General features: G+C 38.8%; 1 protein-coding gene across 4 annotated transcripts in view; it reads left to right on the forward strand.

Moving 5' to 3' along the window:
* COL14A1 (collagen type XIV alpha 1 chain) overlaps window positions 1-21644 on the forward strand; it is a 211633-nt gene that overhangs the window by 145893 nt on the left and 44096 nt on the right. For all 4 annotated transcript variants that reach the window (XM_021688762.1, XM_021688763.1, XM_021688765.1 and 1 more), the window contains 6 exons: window positions 1587-1664; window positions 3779-3865; window positions 12045-12098; window positions 15475-15570; window positions 16733-16786; window positions 17539-17592. In XM_021688762.1, coding sequence (XP_021544437.1) covers window positions 1587-1664; window positions 3779-3865; window positions 12045-12098; window positions 15475-15570; window positions 16733-16786; window positions 17539-17592 — 423 coding nt within the window. The remainder of the gene's footprint in view (window positions 1-1586; window positions 1665-3778; window positions 3866-12044; window positions 12099-15474; window positions 15571-16732; window positions 16787-17538; window positions 17593-21644) is intronic.

Consider the following 21644-nt stretch of genomic DNA (forward strand, 5'->3'; position numbering starts at 1 on the left):
AGCTTCCTCACCCCTATGGTCCTTGAAATACTTCTGTTGCTATCGTTCATAAAAATCAGCATCCACATTCCTTAAAAATGTTTTAATTTGAAAAACTTATTTTTTCTTGGTCCAAAAACCTTAAAACCTGAATTTTTAAATTTTATTTTGTTGTATGTTTGCCCTCCACAGACTCCGATATCCTACCTATTGGGAACTTTTTTCTTTAATCTGGAGAAAAAAAAGAGAGGCGAGCCATGCACATATTTCTTCAAACAACTCAATAGTTGTATATAGAAAAAAGCCAACAGAAAAAACACGATGCCTTAATTCATGGATCTGCTTTCAAAATTTAAGCTTTACTTTACTAATCTTGCAAACCTCACTTGGGAAAGCATATTTGCAGCAAAGCACAGTTCTTACATATTACAAGAGAAAGCTTGATTTTCTTCTCTTTACTGTCAGATAGAGCAGGCTCTTCTGTAATGCTGCATGCATTGTGAGTAACTATTTTGTAGTACTTTCTACTTAGGTATTCTCATTTTCATCTACGGGACCCCTGACAGGGATGAGTAGTATTTGGGGGAGAAAATAAGGCACCAAGAAAGGTTCTAGCACTTGCTGAAAACACCACTTGCTAAAGGAAGTTTGTAGATTTAAAATGAAAAGATTCCATCCTTCTCCTAGCTCTGTAATCGGTGACACTTGTAATACTCAAAAATAATATCAGAAGAAACATAATATTAGGATTGGTTGGGTCATGAAGCTAATGTCAGCCCTTAATAATATTATAACGATGTTCCTGTATATTTCAAAGTGTACACTGGGTTTTGCCAACATACATGAGTAGAACAAGACTAATATTTATGGCATGATCAATGGCTTAAATAAAAATACATCAGCACAGATTCTCACAATACCATTTGTGAATTTGTCACAACACTTACAATGTTGTAAACAGCATTCATGTGCCTACCTTTCGCTCCCAGTAAGATCTCTGAGGGCAGGATTTTGGTTTTGTTCATTTTCATATTCTAAAGTTTGATGTAGTATCTGGCTTGCGTTACACACTAAAGAAAAATTTGTTGAATGTATGCATAAGCAATTGAAGTCAGAATTAATTTGACAAGGTTTCATGAATCCCTACTACCTCCCACATACGATGGGGACACAAAGATGAAGTGGTTCTATGTCCTTTGAAGAGCTCACAGTCTAAGGAGGAGTTAATATAAATAACCACACTGCATGGTGGGAGACGTGCCAGGAAAGAGCTACATGGGGTGTTGTGGGGTGGCAGAGGCCTGGTCATGACCATGAGGGCAGAACGGGGCAAGTTTCAACAGGGGTGCTAAGATCCTTCAGGCAGAGATGAGAAGTTGTGATAAATATGGGAGTTTAGAGGTTGGATGGAGTAACTATAGACAAAATCTTAAATCACTGTGTGTCTGAGGAACAAAATCAATTTGATATTGTTAGAATGACTTTATTTACTGTAAAGTTATGTTACAGATGTATCAGTTCTATTACGTGATACAGGATATGAAATCATAATTATAGACGGAGTGTACCTATTTTTTATTGAATGACAATTTTGTTTTAAATTGCAGTTCCAGTTACAGATGTTTGATATTATCTGTTCCACATCATGGGCCAATAGAGACAAATGCTGTGAACTTCCAGGCCTGGTAAGAATTCTTCTTTTATTAGTAGGTCTGTTCTTTATTGAAATGTTCTAAAGTTGTATTTGATTTTCTCTGAAAATTAAATGCTATTTCATAAAACTCATAACAAGGCAATTCATTGTGATGATAATGAAAATCAGAAGAGGTTAAGAAGGAGGCGTGTCTGACATCAGCAGGACACACTGACATGCGTGGCGGGAGTTGCACACCTCCAGGGGGTGCCATCTACACAGAGTCCAGAGGTTCTCAAACTTCCTGGTTCAGGAAACCTTTGGTGTTGCAATAATTTTTTTTATGGTACCACTAAGCCAAAAAAATGCCAAACAATTCCATATATGAATCCATTAGGTCCAAAAATCTTAAGTGTTTATGCTCTAAGAACTCAGTAGCCATATGAAAAAATAATACACATGAATTGAAAGAAGAAAATGGGATTGTTATTTTATTCCTGAATAACCAGAATAACTTAGGAATGGGATGGATGAGCCTGTCAGGAGTACCCAATTTTTCATACGTTGGAATCTGATTGGACATTGCCACCTCACTTCTTTTTCCACATTGATTTTTTCCATGGTAGTTGTTTTGCATCACAGCAACTGCCAGAACCCCAGATTTGCAAGTATATGACATCATCAGAAAAGTATTTCAATATCTAATGTTAAGATCATGATCTACCTTGAGCTAGTGGTTCATAAGAGGTCCAATGGGTGCCGAATATTGCTAATTCTCTTGAGGTTTTAAAATGTTCATGGTGCCCCTGTAAGTTTGCTAAGGTGCCCCAAGGCATCTTGGGACACAGTTCTGAAATTGTAGTCATAATCTGTATAACCTGTGTGATGTTACAGAAAATCAATCTTTTTATCATTATTACTACCAAGTATAACCCAAGCAGGGGGGTTTCCTATAATGAGCTGAAAGCTTTGACTGTTGTCCAACATTTAGAGAAAAGTATATTTGGTATACATGGGCCCTCTGCTCAACATTTCCTGGGTTTCCGTTGTGAACGTTCCAGAGACAGAGATTATTTTCCACTTGATCATTTAATTATCATCCGTGCTCTATTCAGTTCCAGCTTTACTTTTCCCCTGATTCTTAAAAAGTGCAGTTTATTTTCTCCCTGTCCAACGGGACTGGTGAACCCTATGAAGGTCTGCAGTTTCTTATCCCGGTGCAGACTTCTTTTTGGCTGGTACTTCAAATGGGATAGCCACAAATTGCGTGATAGCTGTTAGCAGGTGCTCTGTCTTCATACCCCAGTTACTCATCCAGAGATGTTAGACTGATGTTCATAATCTATCTTGTAATGTCATGTGGCAACAAAATTGTGCAAGAGAAGAAAAATGAGCTCCTATCCCAAAGTTTAGATGGATGCTGTTGGTGTTTCCTTATGTTCAACCACAGAACGTGAGTCATAGGGTGCCTGGGTGGCTCAGTCGGTTAAGCGACTGCCTTCGGCTCAGGTCATGATCCCAGGGTTCTGGGATCGAGTCCCACATGGGGCTCCCTGCTCTGCGGGGAGCCTGCTTCTCCCTCTCCCACTCCCCCGCTTGTGTTCCCTCTCTCGCTGTCTCTCTCTCTGTCAAATAAATAAATAAAATCTTAAAAAAAAAAAAAAAGGGAACGTGAGTCATAAGGTAAGTTGTTACAAGGACTTGATGATGCATTTAAGCACTGTTTTCATTTTGTTTTATGTGTTTTAGTGTAGATGCAGTTGTTCTGATCGACTATTCCAACATGTTATTTTTAATCCTTTGAAATAGAAATAAGAAAGTGTTCAAGACCTTTAGTTCATAGAGTACTCCTACTCAAACTGAATGAAATAGTAACCAGAATCTTTTATACCCACTTCTGCCTTCCTTTCTTCACCTACATCCCCAAGCTCATTTTATCAACATCCTTTGGTAATGATGATTATCAATACTCACTAGACACTCATTCATTTTTCTTTAAGGAAAATATTTTGTGGGCAGGAGAGAATATTCTTTGCCTTTCCACACCAATGTTCACTTGAAAGTTTTTTTTTTTTAAGTGTCTTAAAGTGTTTTCTTTGAGTCCATAAAGCTATTTGTATAGGTTGTCTTGTTAACAGTTATGCTATTTTTTTTTTCTCCCTTCAGAGGGATGAGAAGACTTGCCCAGAGCTACCACATTCCTGCTCCTGTTCTGAAGTCAATACCGGGACTCTGGGACCAGCAGGCCCACCAGTAAGTCTTGCCTCATTCAGACTTAAATGTTCTTTAATAATATTCATAGCTATTACTTGTGTGTCTAATATGTGCTTGCCACTGTGCTAAACACGTACTTAATCCTATGAGCAAACCAAAGCACAGAGATGTTAAGAAACTTGCCTAAAGAGGGGCGCCTGGGTGGCTCAGTCAGTGAAGCGTCGGCTTTTGGCTCAGGTCATGATCCCAGGGTCCTGGGATCGAGCCCCACATTGGGCCCCTTGCTCAACGGGGAATCTGCTTCTCCCTTTCCCTCTACCCGCCACCCCCCACTTGTGCTCTCTGGCTCTCAGGTCATGATCTCACGGTGTCGGGAGATTGAGCCTTACATCAGGAGTCTGCTTGAGATTCTCTCTCTTCCTCTGCCCCTCCCCTCCATGCTCTCTCTCTCTCTCTCTCTCTCAAAAATAAACAAATAAAAATCTTAAAAAAATAAAATCTAAGCTTTTAGCCACAAGGCTGTATAGACTTCTTAAAAAAAAAAAAGATTTTATTTATTTATTTGAGAGAGAGAGAGAGCACAAATGGGGGAAGAGGCAGAGGGAGAGGGAATTTCAAGCAGACTCCACGCCCAGCATGGAGCCCAACTTGGGGCTTGATCTCAAGACCCTGAGATCATGAGCTGAGCTGAAACCAAGAGTCAACCGACTGAGCCACCCTGAGCCCCTGTGGTTGTTATTTTAAATAAGACTCCCTTTGTGTTGGTAAGATGGAGCAATTTTTCATTTGTCTCTGAGTCATTTAAATTCCTTTCTATATAAATACCTGTTTATAAACTTTTCTGGGATTTTGTTGTGCAGATTTTTTGCTTATTAGTTTCTAAGTGGTTTTATGTATTCTGGAAACTAATCCTTTATTAATGATATGGTTTGCAAATATCATTTCCTGGTCTGTGGCTTCTTTGTTGTTTATGGGACTTTTTATTGTCTAGAAATTTTAAATCCAATGTAGTTAAATTTAATATTTCTGTGAGCTATCATTTTTTATGTTTGTCTTTATTCCTTCTTTTTAGCCACAGTTCACTTAGAAGTGTCTTTTTAAATTTCCAATCATATGTGCAATTTTATTTTTTTGTTGTATTAATTTTATTGCACTTTTTTATGGAAGATAGTCTCCATAGTACCAATTTTTAGACATTTGTTGATTCTTTGACATTTGCTTTGTGGCCTTTTGTCAAGTTTTACTGCTGTTCCATGTATGCTTTAGAAGAATGTGTGTTTTCTAATTGTGGAGTTAAGAGTTCTAAATATAAATATCCAGTAAATCAAACTATAAATTATGTTGTTAGAATCTTCTTTATCTGCATTAATTCTTTATCTTTCAATTGCTGAGATAGATGTTTAAAATCTTCTACTTCAATTTCAATCTGTCAAATTCTGTTTGTAATTCTGCTTTGTATATCCTGAGATTGTGTTACAGTGTACAAAAAATTGAGAACAATCATCTTGCTAGTGACTTGCAATATCATCATTTCTCTTTTGGGTTATTTTCCGGGTATATGTATATATTTTTTATTTGAATTCAATTAGCGAACATATAGTACATCATTAGTTTCAGATGTAGAGTTCAATAATTCATCAGTTGCATATAACACCCAGTGCTTATCACATCACCTGCCCTCCTTAAGGCCCATTTTCTTCATCCTTCTAGTTTCAGCCTTTCTGTTGTCTTTAAGTTTGAGATGAGTTCTGTTTAAATAGTATATGGCTAGGTTTTGTTTTCAATCTGGTTTTGTAATTTTTTTAGAGTTTAGTCCATTCATTCTGTTGTTTGTGATAATTAACCTCTTTGGGCAAATATTCCTATAAATATCACCTTACTTTTTGCTTTCTATTTGTCCCACATGATGTATATAAGTGACTTTCATGGTTGGTTGAGGTTTTATCTACTTATTTACACTTTTTGGCTTTTTGTTGTTATTCTTTTCTTCTCCCCTCCCCTAATTTGGAAATTATACTCTCCGTAGCTGTTCTTTTAGTAGTCAATGAAGAGATTTTAACAAACATATTTAGCTTGACAAAGTCTAAAAAGAATCAAGATTTTCACCCTATTTCAACAGATAGATTTTCTTGGAATTTATTTCTCTTGGATCATCCTTTTTATAAATTATGCACTGTTGCTATCCAGTATTTTTTTAACATCACAAACTAGACATTTTATTAGTACTTGTTATAAATTACTATGTGTTAAAACTTGCCTCTATACTTGCTATTTCTTTGCTCACAATATCTTCTGGTATCATTTTTATTTCTTCTGGAATATACCCTTTGGATGTTCCTTCTATTTACTTATTTATTTATTTATTTATTTATTTATTTATGAGAGACAGAGAGTGTGCAAGCAAGCAGGGAGAGGGTCAGAGAGAGGGGGAGAGAGATAATCTCAAGCAGACTCCCTGCTGAGCACGGAGCCCTCCACGGGGCTCAGTCTCAGGACCCCAAGATCATGACCTGAGCCAAAACCAAGAGTCGGACACTTAACCAACTACAACTCCCAGGTGCCCCAAGATGTTCCTTTAATGAGAGACTGTTGATAGTAAATTTTCAATTTTTGTTCATCGCAAAATGCTTTTATTTCCCATATTATCAAAAGATAGTTTTGATGGTTGTTTCAGAGACTGTTGATTGTACTTCCTGCATTCATTGCCGCTGCTTCTTTTCGTAGTAGAATTCCCCGAGTTTTAGCTAAGTACGTGGCCATTCACCTAGGCACTTGACTTCTTAGCATCTGTACAAGTGGGTATCACCTTATGACCAAGTTCTGACCAGTGAGAGAAAAGGGATATGCAATCAACCTAGACATTGTTCTTAAATGAAAACAAAATAACTTCCTTATCCATCCTCACCCCTCTCAACATACTACTCTGGGAACATGTGGTAGTAGTTCACTTTGGTAAGCAGTGTCCTAGAACACAGCAGAGCAATAAAATGGAAGCAACTGAGCTTCCACGTTGCCTTACGTGGTAAAGCTACTCTAGAACACTGAACCGATTATCAGCTCAGATTTTAATATGAGAATAATAAGTCTCCTGTCTTGCTTAAAAATTTTTAATATTGGCCTTAATTAAAGCAGTGAGACAACTTTCCAAACTAATAAATGGGAAGATCTTGTTTGCAAGATCCCTTTGTCTTTAGTGATCTGAGGTTTCACTATGGTATGCTCTGGTGTAGGGTTTTGATGTAGATAATCTGCCATTTTGGAAAACTTATGACTTCATGAGTTTCGATGGCAATGTTTCTCATTAAATTTGGAGTTTTCTTAGTCACTAACTCTTCGAATATTGCCTCTCTCCTATCATCTCTATTATGTTTTTCTGAAATTCAACTGATGTATTTTTTTACTCTCACATCTCTTAATTTTTTTTATTTATTTCTGTTTCTATCTCCAGGCTTCTTCTGTGTAATTTCTTCAAATTTAGTTTCTAGTGTATTCTATATTTAGCTATGTTTAATATGCTGTTTAACCTATCCATTGCATTTCTGATTTTGATGACTATATTTAACACAGCTAGAAGTTATATTTGGTTCCTTTTCAAAACTTCTGGGCATTTCTATACTCTTTCTTCTTTTGTAATACTTCAAAACTATTTTTCTTTCAATATTTTAAGTACAGTTTATTTTTTTATCTGATCATTTCAATATCTGCATTGTATGTGTTTCTGAGTCTGCCTTTTTTTTTTTCTGCTGATGTTACTCATGCTATCTTGTTTCCATATGTACTGTGTGATTTGGGGGGGGCTGTATATTTGAGCTGTATTACTTGAAATTTTATCTCAGGGGATACTGTGAGCCAGTTTGGGGCTGTATTCCTCCAGAGAACATCTGTGCCTGCTTCTGCTAAGCTCCTGGGTAGACAACCAACTGAAATCCACCTTAGATGTTTGACTCTGGAGTTTTGTTTGCTCCTGACAGGCAGGATGAATTCTGATCTCTAGAATATCTGAGAATCAACTTCTGGGTAATATTTCTTAGCAAAGACATTTCCAACTCCTCCCATAGCTACATTGGAACATTGGAAGCAACATCTTGGTCATCCACCTGCTATTTTTTACTGTTTGTTTGTTTTCTCCCCTACCTGATTCACAGTGAAGCTTTTCAAGTTCCTCAGCTTTAAACATTTCATTTTCAGCCCTGCCCCCACCTATCATAGGCTCAAGTTCACATTTCCTTGCTTTGTGTGGGCTATACAGTAAAAGCTTTGCAGCAATCCTGAACCTTTTTCCCCATCCTCCCCCAGGGCAGTCTCTGTGCACATGCTTGCGTCTCTGGTTTTTCTTTATTCTTTATTCCTGGGATTTATGCATTCAGTTCTTAATTATAATAATGTTTGTTTTATTTTAAGCAGCATTAATAAGCTTTTTTAGCTGGAGGGTTTTCAAGTTTTTTCATCGGCAATACTGCTGGAACAAGTTATAAAATATTTACAGATGACCTAAGAGTCAAACTTTGTAATGAGAAAAAAGCAGAGAAGTGAAAGAGAAGGGTTGAGCTCTGACTTGGAAAGAAAGATATAAAATAGGAGAAAAGTTATTAAAATTTTCAAATATTTAAAGTATAATAAACTATTCAAGAAATAGTATCCGAAAACAATATGCAATAAACCCTGGCTAATGATTTAACATAGGTAAATTCTCATTCAAGAATTTACACGTGGGTGTTTTGTGCCAATAAACTACAAAACAGCTGTAGGAAGGTATGGGTGAATGAGCCATATTCCCTTTGCCTAGGCTAACCCTTTCTTATTTTGTGGAAGTTAACAGCCACAAAAATGTATTGAATTCTTGTCATGTGCTCAGTGTTGAAGGTTAAGGATAAGGTGCAAAATAAGTTACAAATATAAAAGGCTCCAGGCTTTTAGACATGGTGCCTCCGGCATGAATAGCTATGAGCCAAATTGTCACATTTGAACAAAACCTGCAGTGAAAAACCAATCACTAAGATGCGCAGAAAAAGTTAAAGAGTTTGTGCCAGAATGGTATATTAATTGGGATGCATTGCACTAGCTATAAGGAACAGAAAATTCGACTGACACAGTAGTGTAAACCACCGGGACATTTAGATATTTATTGTTTGCTCAGCAAAAGATTTAGAGGTGGATGGTCCCCCAAGCTTGTCCCAGCTTCCCACTTTCCTTTCTATAGGCTTATGGCCTCTTGATTACATTAGCCCAAAGTGACTAATGTGCCCATTCCTGGTTGCAAAGGAGGCGGGGCAAGCAAATCCGTCTTTTTCAGCCTTTGTAGTAGGAGAAATAAAATGGACAAGGGAGTCAGGAAAGACTGCTTGGTAGCCAACCAACAGTGTCTGCCACTCTGGGGAAAAATAATTTGCATCCCATATAGCAGTGAAAGGTGTGGTATCCAAATATATGAGGAATTTCTACACATTAAAGAGAAGACATGCAACCCATTAGAAAACTGAGTTAAGATATAGAAATTGGTACTTGCATTGAGATTAAATGCAAATGGGCAAATGTTATGAAAAGATGCCCCATTAAAGTAGTGTTAAGGAAAATGAAAATTAAAATAAGAGTAAAATATTATTTTTTACCAATTAGTTTGGTAAAAATGTAAAGTTTGACAACATTGTTGGGGGAGGAAAAATAATTTTCCCTCTACTCTTCTGGATTCTTGGCTAAGACACCCCTTTAATAAAAAGATAAACAGAAGAGAAATAATCAAGAGTTTAATAACACACATGCCTCCTGTTTACATGGGACATACCCAGGAAGACTGAATAACTCCCCAACATGGCTGAAGCCAGCACTTTAAATATCATCTTCAGCTAAAGACAAAAAAAAAGAGGGGGGGTGTTAGGGGGGGTGTTAGGGATGGAGAGTCTGTTTGGGGAGGTTACCAGGAAAGGTGCAGCAAACAAGGGTGAAGCTGTTATGCAGACCCTAGTCTCTGCCTTCTTCATAAGTAAGTTTCTAGAGATTTAGAGTCATCCTTTTTTTCCTGGTACAGAAGGAGAAACCTTTACAAATGGAGGCAACCCTCATAAATGTAAATGTCTCTTATAAAACTTTTACTCGGTTTTTGGTTTTCAGGGCTTCTCCTGTGTCTGCAGTTTCTTAAATAATCAGACTAAAATAATCCTTACTCCAAAGGGGCACACTGTGAGGTGACAAATTCTGCTCCCCTTCAAGATCAGGTGGTGACTAAGGTTTAGAGAAGCTGGAACCCTCTTAAACTCTTGGTAGATGAGTAAATTGGCAGAGGGGTTTTGGAGCAGTTTGACAATATATCTGCCTACCAATCAAATTTCATTTATAATTCTACTTGTCAATATCCTAAATATTAACATTTGCACTTAAATATTAAAGTTTGTACTTCAGGGCTGTTTAAGGATGTTAATGGCAGAAGTGTTTTAAACAGCAAAAAAAAAAAAAAAATGTGTGAGAAAACCCTATGTTTTCAGACATAAAGAATGGTTAAACAAACGATTGTATAATCCAAGGTTTGGAAAACTACGCAACTCGGTCAGAATAAGCTAAATCATATGTTAAGTCATGGGAAAGAATCTCTAAAATATATTAAGTTAAAAAACTTAGGAGTATGTAAGAAGTGTGATGTCGCATATGTAATTTATAATACATCATATAATAGTACAAAAATACTATAGGTAATAGTTTCTATAGGTACATATATGCATATAATAAAATCTTTTTCAAAGAAGTTTTTTGAAGATTTTATTTATTTATTTGACAGGGAGCTGGATGCAGGGCTCGATCCCAGGACCCTGGGACCATGACCCGAGCCGAAGGCAGACGCTTAACGACTGAGCCACCCGGGCACTCCGCATATAATGCAAATTTAGAATTATATTTTAAAAGTCTGGAAGAGGGGCGCCCAGGTGTCTCACTGGGTTAAGTGTCTGCCTTCGGCTCAGGTCATGATCTCAGGGTCCTGGGATCAGCCCACATAGGGCTCCCTGCTCAGTGGGAGAATCTGCCTGTCCCTCTCCCTCTGCCCTTCCCCCTGCTTGTGCTCACTCTCTCTCTCAAATAAATAAAATCTTTAAAAAAAATTAAAGTCTGGAAGATAAGCAACCAGGTGTTATTGGGGAGGGGAATGAATTTAAGTGGTTAAAACAAGCTGGAAGAAACCTTAAAGGTCACCAGATCCAGTCTTTACCCAAGTGATGCGAGTGTTCTGCTGATGGCACACAAAATGCTTTTCAGGAAATAAATTAGAAACACACACTGAGAAAGCTATTCCATTTTCAGTGAGCGTTTAATCCTTCTGCTCAGGTGAAAGAGATATTCTCACTCTGGTGCACACTAATACCTACTTGTCTCCCTTTTTAACAAAGAACAAGCCCATGGCTTACAGACTTCAATAGGAACAAAATCTAGCTAAATTTAATAACATTATTTATAGTGTATTTTTAAGGTTTCTTTCTATTCTTAATAAGTAATACATTTTTCCATTAACTATAGTGTTATAATGTTTGCTTTTAAGATTAGATTTAAGTGAAATAGTGAGTCAATTGAAAAATATTCAGTGTATACACATATATATTTATGCACATATATACAAAGAATATGTTTGCAAGAGTACATATACACATACATATGTACATATTATGTATGTACATATATATCTAGATAAGGAAAATGATATTAAGTAATTGTGCAGATGTGCCTTAATAAGGCAAAAATATTAGGGAAAATGCAAATAACTGAAGTTTCAGTAACACTGATTAGCCTTTTATGGTGTAATTAAAATAAAAATCCCAGTCTTGACTTACTGCCTCAATATGGTCACAATTAAAAAACTATTTTTATATGCTTTTTATAATTTAATTGAATAATCTCAGAGTTGTGGTATAAGACACACAATTTTATATTAGCAGTGTATTTTATTTGCATCCATTAATAGTAATAGTTTTACACACTAAATTTCAAAATACTGTAGCTTTTTTAATTTGACAGGATTTGGCATAGAAAGCTTTCTCAAACTATGAAATCATCAGCAGGAAGAGGTGAGTCTAGGTGGCAGATTTCCAGTAAAGGATCATAATGAACATACACCATTACACAATAAGTTGGCCTTTATTCAAAATAAGAATTACATAATCCATATTATTGAAGAAAAGGGGTGAAATATGCTGTTTAAGACTTGTCTTTGTGCTAATACTTAACATCTGTTTGCCAGGGTGGTCCAGGACTCCGAGGACCAAAGGGCCAACGAGGTGAACAGGGTCCAAAGGTAATGTTCTCTCTGTCTCTCTGTATCTCTGTGTCTCTCATAATTAGCAATAATATAATTTTGAGGTTCAGTACTGTTTACCCTTTGCAATCTAGAACCTTTTATGTTGTTGCGGAAAGTTGTGTCTTAAGTCTTTTCCCTTAAAGACTTCTGTTTTTTCATAAAAATATTTAAGAGCTTAGTGAAAGAAAGGTTGGTTTCCAGGTCAAAAATAGAATGTCAGTGTTCTGAGTGGTTTAGTTTCAAAGGTAGTATTCTTTTGTGTATATTCTTCTCTTTCTCGACCTACAACAAAGTAAGGAGAAAACTGAATCACAACTAGGCAGCATTCCCTCCCAGGTAATTTCTCAAGTTTTAGAGTCCTACTCCCTCCCCACTACGTATAATCAAACACACAGCTCTGTTTTCCTTTCTCACTGCCCAGGGCCACCACGTGTGCTGGTGTAGGCCCTGCGCTGCACAAAAGCACCAGCTGAGACGACCAAGCCCTGCCAAGCCGTGTCCAGGCACACGTTTTCCTACTTTGCACAGAGGCACCCTAAGGGATGGGCAGAAGCCCAGCCACTAATTGAATTCAGACCTCACCATCTTCTGTCTGGCTTTTGGCAAATCTTCTAACTGGTCTGCTGGCTCCAGTGATTTTGATTTTCTGATGGATTCTGCACATCTGCCCCCAGATTTATTTCTTTAAAGTTATGCTGGGTTGTACCATACTTTTAAATCTGTAGTCATATGCTATTGCCTTGAGAATACAATTCACCTTCCTTGGCGTGGCATTCAAGGCTCTCTGTAATTAGACTCCCCTTTTCATTTGTACCTGTTGCCCCACATGATCTCCTCTCCACCCACCTTGCAGTCTTGACTTACTGCTTCAATATGGTCACTTACTCAATTTGCATGGTATTTTTTCATGGGGAAGAGAACACTGCAAAAATTTTTACTGTAAAACTGGAAGCAAGTGCAGCAAGGTAGGAGCTAATATTGGAGGGGGGCAGTAAATGAAAGAAGACTGAAGATAATGAGGCACTAGCCAACCCAAAACATGACATATCTCCTTTTTTGTTTGTTTAATTTTCTGATATTACGACACATATCTTAGGCATAGACTTGATGTTTCTTACCTGGCTCTCTGTCTTATGGTCCTACAAGGAAGGCCAGTGATTTTAAAGCTTCTTCTCAGACAGCAATACACTGGGTCTTCCTCAGTTCCACCTCAAGGCAGTGCCCAGGAGCTCCTGCAGATTCTGGCTTCCTCCTCCCATTGGGATCCCAGCAGGATCCCATTGTTTTTCCAACATTCTCACTGGATGATGATTCTGATCATGAAGACTTATGAGGAGCTCAAAGATGTTTGATGATCCCAACATTGACCCCTTACCTCTGATAATCATTTTCCACAGGACCACTACTGAGGTGGTTATTTTTACATGATGATTTTAATGAATCACAGATATACGTATGAAGTGGCTTTAGGAAAATGTCTTGTTAGACAGAGGATCCTTACATGTCCACCAATGCCATAGTGTAGGAACAGATAAAGTATACCTTCCATATGGAAAGCCCCGTGCTGTATTATTTTCCATTTGGTGGGTCCATATTTTAATTGTAGCAAACAGATAATAAGAATTTAGAAGCTTAAAGCAGCCATGATGCTGGGCTCTTAGTCATTTTTGTCTCATACTGTATAGAATAAAATGAGACCACATAGTTTCTGCTCTTCTGCTCCATTCTCAGTTCCTCAATAATATTTAATTGATATATGATTAAATGATTATAAGCATTAGCCAATATTTGTCAATTACCTGCTTGTTTCTTCCATCATATTTTTAAAATCTACCTCTATCTCCCCTCCTCCTACACTATGTCTCTTGTAAGAATAGATTTCATTTGTTTTCTGCATCCTCAGTTCCAAGTGTTGTTTTTTTTTTTTTGGTACATAAATATTCATAGTATCTTTACTTACAATAGCAAAAACCTGGAAATGATTCAAATGTTCATTAATAGGTGAATAAACAATTTTCTATATATCCATGCAGTGGAGTACCACTCAGCAATCAAAAGGAACATACTATGGAAACATGCAACAAAATGTATGAACCTCAACACCACTCTGACACATGAAAGAATCATGAACCAATGAAGTTCATAGTATATAATTCCATTTATATATAACCAGAATCATACTTAGCCTGCATATGACTTCTGTTCCTATAAGAATCCTGTAAAATTGCTCTTATTAAGGTCATCGATTACCTCCTTGTTATCAAATCCACAGGCTATGGCTTAATTCCTATCTTACTTGAGATCTCTACAGCATTTGATATGGTTGGACACCTTTTTATTAGAAATCCTCCCCCCGCCTTGGCCTTTCCTACACTGCTCAGGCTTCTCTTTTTCTCCCTTCTACCTGCTTTTCATCTCATCTTTATCAGTTTCTTCTGTTCTCAACAGTCTCCTTAAGAACCCCACCCACAAACACATCTTTAGCTACTCCAAAATCCATCTCAGCTCAGACATCTCTCGATCTCCAGACTGTTGGACATGTCCACATGGTTATCCCCATGAACCTGAAACTTAACTGACTACGCTTATAATCTGTCCCCACTTTTTCTTCTGTATTGCTTGTCCCAAGTAATGGATTCGTCAGTCTTACATTTAACATGATATCCAGGTGTTGGAAGTCTTAACTTATACTAGTTTTCACTGGAGTCCCAGAATGAGAGAAGGGCAAGAAGAAGAGGTTGAGGATGTAGTTTTTCTAGAACTAAGATTACAGAGGTGATAGACCAAGGTCCAAACTATGGAAATAAGAGCTGCTAATGTGACAGGAGTGCCTGATCCTGAGAAGAAAGAAAATCAAGTAATATTACACTGAGGGCAGGTCATTAGGCAGACACAGAAGACAGAGGAATGGTGGGGTCAAGATGAGGAAGCAAACAGGGACTGGGGGCAAAGTCTTCAGTAATGCAGGAGTGCCCCCAAGATGGGTGGCTGACAGGGGTGGAGGTGGAGAGAATGTAGTTCAACTGGATGGTATGAACCTACATGCCACAGACCAGGAGGGTGGTCTTGAAGTATTTCTGTATTTTGGATTTGTTATGGAGTGTGGGGGGTCTAGTTACTCACGTAGTTGGCATAGCCTTCTTATTTATGGAAGAAAAAAATTAAAGTTGCAGCAACCGCCATGTGTTTACTCTTTTGGTTTACTGATGACATCTTGTCTGGGAGGCATGTTGTCTTGCTCTATCCTATCAGCACTTTGTGTCTTAGGAACATTCCATAAGGAAATAAATTATAAGTGCTCTAAGCAGAAATATCTTTTGAGTACCGAGAATCTAACTTACCTCTGGAATGATTTTCTTCTCTTGTGTTCCAGGGACCAGAGGGCCCTCGAGGTGACACAGGCCCTCCAGGGCCCCAGGGTCCCCCGGGACCCCAAGGACCAAGTGGTCTGTCCATTCAAGGAATGCCTGTGAGTAGTGTGTAAACATTTGGGTGGATTTTATAGTGATCACCTTTTCATGAGTTATAAAGAGTGCACTTTTGTGTTCTCTGCTCTTTATAATGAGCCCCAGTCCCTTCCAACCCCTAAAAATAAGAATTGAGAAATGGAAGTAGTAACTGAGAGTTCATGAGTACATTCATTAGCCAATTTTTTGTCAAGTGATGAGGGTCTTTTGCAAGTAGATACATCCACACAGAGTGGGTATATCCGTAAGCAATTTGTCTAAGGAGAGAAACAGGGCTATGACATGTATTGTCCTTTTTCTTGTTGGACCAAGTCCTTAACAGATGTAATAAAATCTAGAAAGTAACAAATTCAAGTTGTTCATTATGTAGTAATTATGAATATTGATTCATGGAAGCCATTTGTTTATGATTTTTATCTCAGTGGGCATCAAAGAACAGTGCACTTAGAGTTTTAGATTATAGACAGTGTGCTTTTATACAGCCACTCTGTTTGTAAAAGCTGTTTATATCACGGAAAACAAATTTAATGCCACTCACTGATTGTCATTAATCTTCCTCTAGGGATCAAGATCTCAAGAATAAAACCGATTTCTATTAAATAAAATTAATATTTGAAGCAAACAAGCCTTTTAAGCACATTTTAGCCGTCTTTCTGGGCATATGATTCTATCTCCCTCACTGAGAAATTTTCTGTTCCGGGTTATTTTCACAGTTTAGAAATCATTAGCATTCCAGTTATGCAATTGCTACTACTACTAATAAGCCTTTGATAAGGTCTTGCTACCTGCCAGATTCTGTTTGCTTTTTCATTCGTTTATCTTTCTAGCCAAAATAAAAGCAAAACTCTAGATAGAGATGAACTTTAAAAATCTAAGCTATCGATAGTATCGTACTGTTCCATCTCTCACACAGATGTACAGCATGGGCTCAGCCATATCAGACGGCATGTTCTGTGTTTAAACTGTTGTGCCGTATAAATGTTCAGCTCGGTAGGAATGCTTACGAACAGGGGGTAGCATATGTGAGAAGTGAAACGTGCCAGGTTTGGATGTTAGCGCGAAAGCAAGTTAATGTTGAAAATGTTAGTGCAGTAAGAGGAGAGAAAGAAAAGACAAAGAATTGACCCTACGTGAACTTAACCCCGAATGCTTTTGGCTATTCAGGGAATGCCGGGTGCTAAAGGAGAAAAAGGAGAGACTGGCCTTCCTGGCCCACAGGTAGGAGTTTTACTTTTTAGTCTGCTAAAAAACAATGCTTTTAGCTTGGGGCCCCTGGGTGGCTCAGTCAGCGAAACGTCCAAGTCTTGATTTCCGCTCAGGTCATGATCTCGGGGTTGTGGGATCGAGGCCCACATCAGGCTCCGTATGGAGCCTGCTTAAGATTCTCTGTCTCTGGGCGTCTGGGTGGGTCAGTCACTGGGCGTCTGCCTTTGGCTCAGGTCATGGTCCCGGGGTCCTGGGATGGAGCCCCGCATCGGGCTCCCTGCTTGGCAGGAAGCCTGCTTCTCCCTCTCCCCCTCCCCATGCTTGTGTTCCTTCTCTCTCTGTGTCTTTCTCTGGCATAAAATAAATAAATAATCTTTAAAAAAAAAAAAGATTCTCTGTCTCCTTCTCCCTCTGCCCCTCCCCCACCAAATATTCTTAGCTCTAGAGCCTTGCCAAGGTTGGGGGGATGGGTGGGAAGGTGGGGAAGGCTGTAGCTTCTAAAGTCAGCTGTGATTCTAGCAGTAAGTGGTTTCTGTATTAAAGACTGTTAGCCTGTGTCCATTCACTTTAGTAGTCTCTGAGAGTCATACTGATGCTCTGGAGGGGAACATTTCTTTCATATAAATCATTTCTGGATTCTGAATTCACCTTTATGCTATTACGTTTGTTTGGAGGTCTTGATCTATTTCAGGGAAGCTGGGTGGAAAGGCAATTGATTTCCGATTTCCGTGACTCTGACTTTTTTTGGTCCTTGCTCTACCTAGGGTATCCCGGGAAGCATTGGTTCACCAGGACGCGATGGCTCTCCAGGCCAGAGGGTAAGGACCTGCCCAAGGTTGTTAGCACAGGAGATTCCTTACCAAGACATTCTTTGTTTCTGATGGTTTTCTATGCAAGGAGGTCAAACTAGGTGGGTTTTTTCCTTATTCCTCCTCTCTGTCTATATTCTGCCTATCCTGTGTCTACTTCCCTTCACTGACATCTTCTATGTCCATTAGTTTCATCAAAACCTGAGAACTTCCATCAAACCTTCCCAAATTAGCAACACCTCTGTCTGAATGTTCCCATAACCAGAATGCAATTTGCACTGAATTGTGTCCACTGGTTTAGCAGATTTTCCAGTTTTTTTTTTCAATTTTCTAGGCACAAACCTAAAGGAAATCAAGGATCATAGGAGTTGAAATTTAAGTATTATGGCTATGCACAGTGTTCTTCATTTATTTTGCTATATGTCAATTATCTAGTCTTTTAACGTGTTCACATGGACAGCAGCGAAAGACATTATAAGGATGGTCAGGACAGGAGTGAGTTAACATCCAGTGTTTGTTTAGTCAACACGTTTTCACTAAACCCGATTTAAAGTTCTTATCCTCAAAGAGTTTGTAGCTTAGTGGGAGAATACATAACCAAAGAAGAAACTGTAATGCATACTATGGATGGGGGCATTTGCAGAGCCCTGTGAGGGTATTTACAAAGAATAGAAAACTAAGCCAGACTTGACGGGTTGGGGAAAGCTTCCTGGGTGAGGCACCATTGAGGCTGAGTCTCAAATGAGAGACAAAAATTAGCCAGGTGCATGGGAATAGGAAAGCTATTGCAAGCAGAGAGCAGAATCTACAAAGGCGTGGAGATGAAGAGAAGGTGGGCCATTTCCAATATTGCACAGAGTTAGTGTGGCTGGAGAGTAGAGTGCAGTGTGTGCATGAGTGGGTGCATATCTGTGTATACACACGTACACACAGTTAGATTTGGAAAGACTGTCAAGAAATGAAGCTGGAGAGGTAAACACAAATTCAAGTAAATCTTTTTTTTTTTTTCCTTAAACTGTCACTGATTTAGGATGTGGGTGGCTCCACAGTTTCCCTCAAAGACTGAATTATGTAGAGTGGCAACCACTCGGATCCAGTCCAATGAAGGACAGCACATTTGGCAAGCAATGCTTATTTTTGGAACAAATTACCCACTGGATTAGAAAATGATTGGCTGGAAGACTTACTTCTCCACTCAAATAAGACCTGCCTTTAGCTCAGGGTGGCTATATGGCTCAAGAATAAGGAGATTGTTTTTTTCTATAGAAGCATGGGTGTGGGGCCTTAAATTCCTTCCATGTTCTTTTTTTGTTTTTTCACCAAACTTTCATTTGCTTAAAATCTGTTTAATCTTTGCCCATTAAATGGAACTACTGAGTCTGTAAATCATGTCCACGTAACTGCATCTAAAGGAGGCATTCTTTAAAAGTTAGATTTATGTAGGTTTCTTGTATATGTGGAAGGAGTATCTAGAAGTATTTATATGTTTTGGCAAAGGGCTTAGGCCAAGATCCTGTTTGGTTACACACCTAGATTCTTCTGTGATTCCTGAAGCTCTGAAAATGGCAATTCTAAAGATTTGGTTCAGTGAATTTACTTGATTTATCTATGCGTGGAGACAAGTCTTGGCAAAGAACTCCCAAATCAAACATATTGGATTGGTGTTTGGATCATTGGGTTTTAGAATACTTTCCTTTAAAAATTCTTTTTTTCCTTTTAAAACCAATATACCAACACAGACTTTTTATAATTATTGTGCTATTCCTTCATGTTTTCTTTTAGAGAATGAACAATCTTAGACCTGTAATAAAGTGAGGAGATACCTGCATGCGGATTTTATTGTCCTCTCCCCCTCAGTATGCAGGCAAAAAACTTTCAGAATGTGTTCAGTTCCTATTTTGAAAAATTCTTGCATGGAAATGGACTTACTTTTAAAAACTGGCTTTCAGAAGATACTCATTCTTTGCAGGGTCATGTTTAAAAAGTATTGTGCAAATTCTGTGACAGTTGTTTTAGAAAAGGACAATAGTATTCCAGTGTAGAGCTTTACGGGGTGCCATTCACACAGAATAAAATATAATGGCGCGCCCTAGAACTGTGTAACATGGAGGCCCTGTTTGAGGGAGCGGCTGCATTGATCTTATTTAATAAGATATTTATTGAGCACTTACCTTAATTGAACACATACTGTGTGCCAGGTGCTGTGCTCAGCCTGGAGAGAGTTGTCCATTGCTGCCTCCAGAGAGGAAAGAACCAGAAGAAGAGAGATTTTCAGTAGCTAAAGGAGGCAATTTCTAGACCATCAACCTGGAGGACATGAAAGGGTGTGGTGGTATCAGGAACATGACTCTTAACCTGGGCCAGGAAAACAAATGGGTCTTCCTCAGAGACAGCAGAGAAGGAAGAAAAGTGGATGAAAACGGAGTTGTTTAGGTGACTCTGATCTGTTTAGTCAAATATGTGGGGGGTTAAGGAAAGTAAAAGGTCTAAAACAATGAGATAGTTACTTAGCAGGATTGTAAAGTAGGAGGTCCTGAGCCAATATTTATGGGGATCATAGCAGATCCAGGACACGGAGCACCTTGATGGAGAGCCAGGTCTTTCTAGGACAGCAGGTCTCCATGGTTCGACAGTGGGAGAGAAGTGTTGCTGAGAGTACTAGGGACAAAACTTCATGATTATTCCTCCTCTGCCATAACCATCTTAAAAGGCAAAGAAAAAGGTAAAAGCAATAACAGTAACAACCATGGTATAGAACAGACACTGGATGGTGAGACTTCCCACTGAAATGCCTGAAAAGCCACTTCCAGAAAACGGTCCAGTTAGGCTTGACTGTCCAGGGAATCGGGAAGGCAGAGCTATTTTGTCTTTTCATCTCATTACCCCCGAAATCACTTCCTGTTGCCACACCTTCATTGCCCCTGATCCTGAATGAGGAAAGCCCACTCTAGACAGAGGAGGATGTGGTTGGAATAAATCCGTGTGATGGTGTCCAGCCAGTGCCTCTCGGTCCTTGGACTCAGGAGGTGAGAGCATGAGGCGGGCTGTAAGAGCGGTAGGTTACTCCTTCCTGCTCATCCATCTTTCTTTTTAATCTCTGTCTTCTCTTGTTGATAGGTAAGAACTCCCAGCTCAGAGGGAGCACCACCACCTTGACTGTCAGCTTAGGGAAAGGTTAGCACCTCTTTCCTGGAGCTGGTATCAATGTTACCCCTTAATTTGGCCTGGAAGGAAGGAGAGCTTAGCAAAAGTAAAAAGGAGAAGATTAAACATCTCCTCTTTAAACAGGGAACATATTTTCTGATGTTTTCTGGCTTATTCTGGCTTTTCCCATGGGGAATCTTTGACTCTTCGAGGCAACTCATACTAGGCACTGGGCCTGGGGCCATAAGCACGTCCAGCAAAAGTTGGACTTCTTCACTGAACAAGTCTTGGCCTCCTGCGGCAAGTGACGGAGCACAGTGCAGGACCACATTTTAAAAGGCAACAAGGGCTAAGAGAGGAGGTCTCAAATGTTCATGCCACAAACAAGAAATGGTCACCATGTGATGGGATGGAGGTGGTAGCTGAGATTATGGTGGCGATCATTTGGCGATATATAAATGTATCAAATCAGCATGTTGGCACCTTAAACTTACACAGGTCCTATGTCAATTATGTCTCAATAAAGCTGAGAAGAAATTGTATATTCAAAAAATTTTAAAAATTAAGAAGTAAATAGAAATAGAAAGCAACAGTGTAAGTCCAGATTCAACAGTTGAGTGTAGTCACTTTCATTCCCAGCCATTCCGGCCAACAGCATTCGGGATTCCTCTTTCTTTTTCACTGTATGTCTTGCCACTTCCCTCTTGTTCTTCCCTCTTCTTTCCTTGGTGTCTGTGACCCCAGGGCCTTCCTGTGATCTTTGAGCTCCTCTGATGAAGGGTGGGTCTGTCAGCCCCGACCCTAGACATCAGGTGGTCCTTAGTGAAACTAGGGGGAACAGGCAAGACATGGATGATGAATAGAAGAAGAAAGAACTGAAAAGGGAGGAAAACAAAGAAAATACAACCTCTTTTCCA

The sequence above is a fragment of the Neomonachus schauinslandi genome, chromosome 4 (assembly GCF_002201575.2).
Source record: "Neomonachus schauinslandi chromosome 4, ASM220157v2, whole genome shotgun sequence".
In the NCBI taxonomy this organism is placed as follows: Eukaryota; Metazoa; Chordata; class Mammalia; order Carnivora; family Phocidae; genus Neomonachus; species Neomonachus schauinslandi.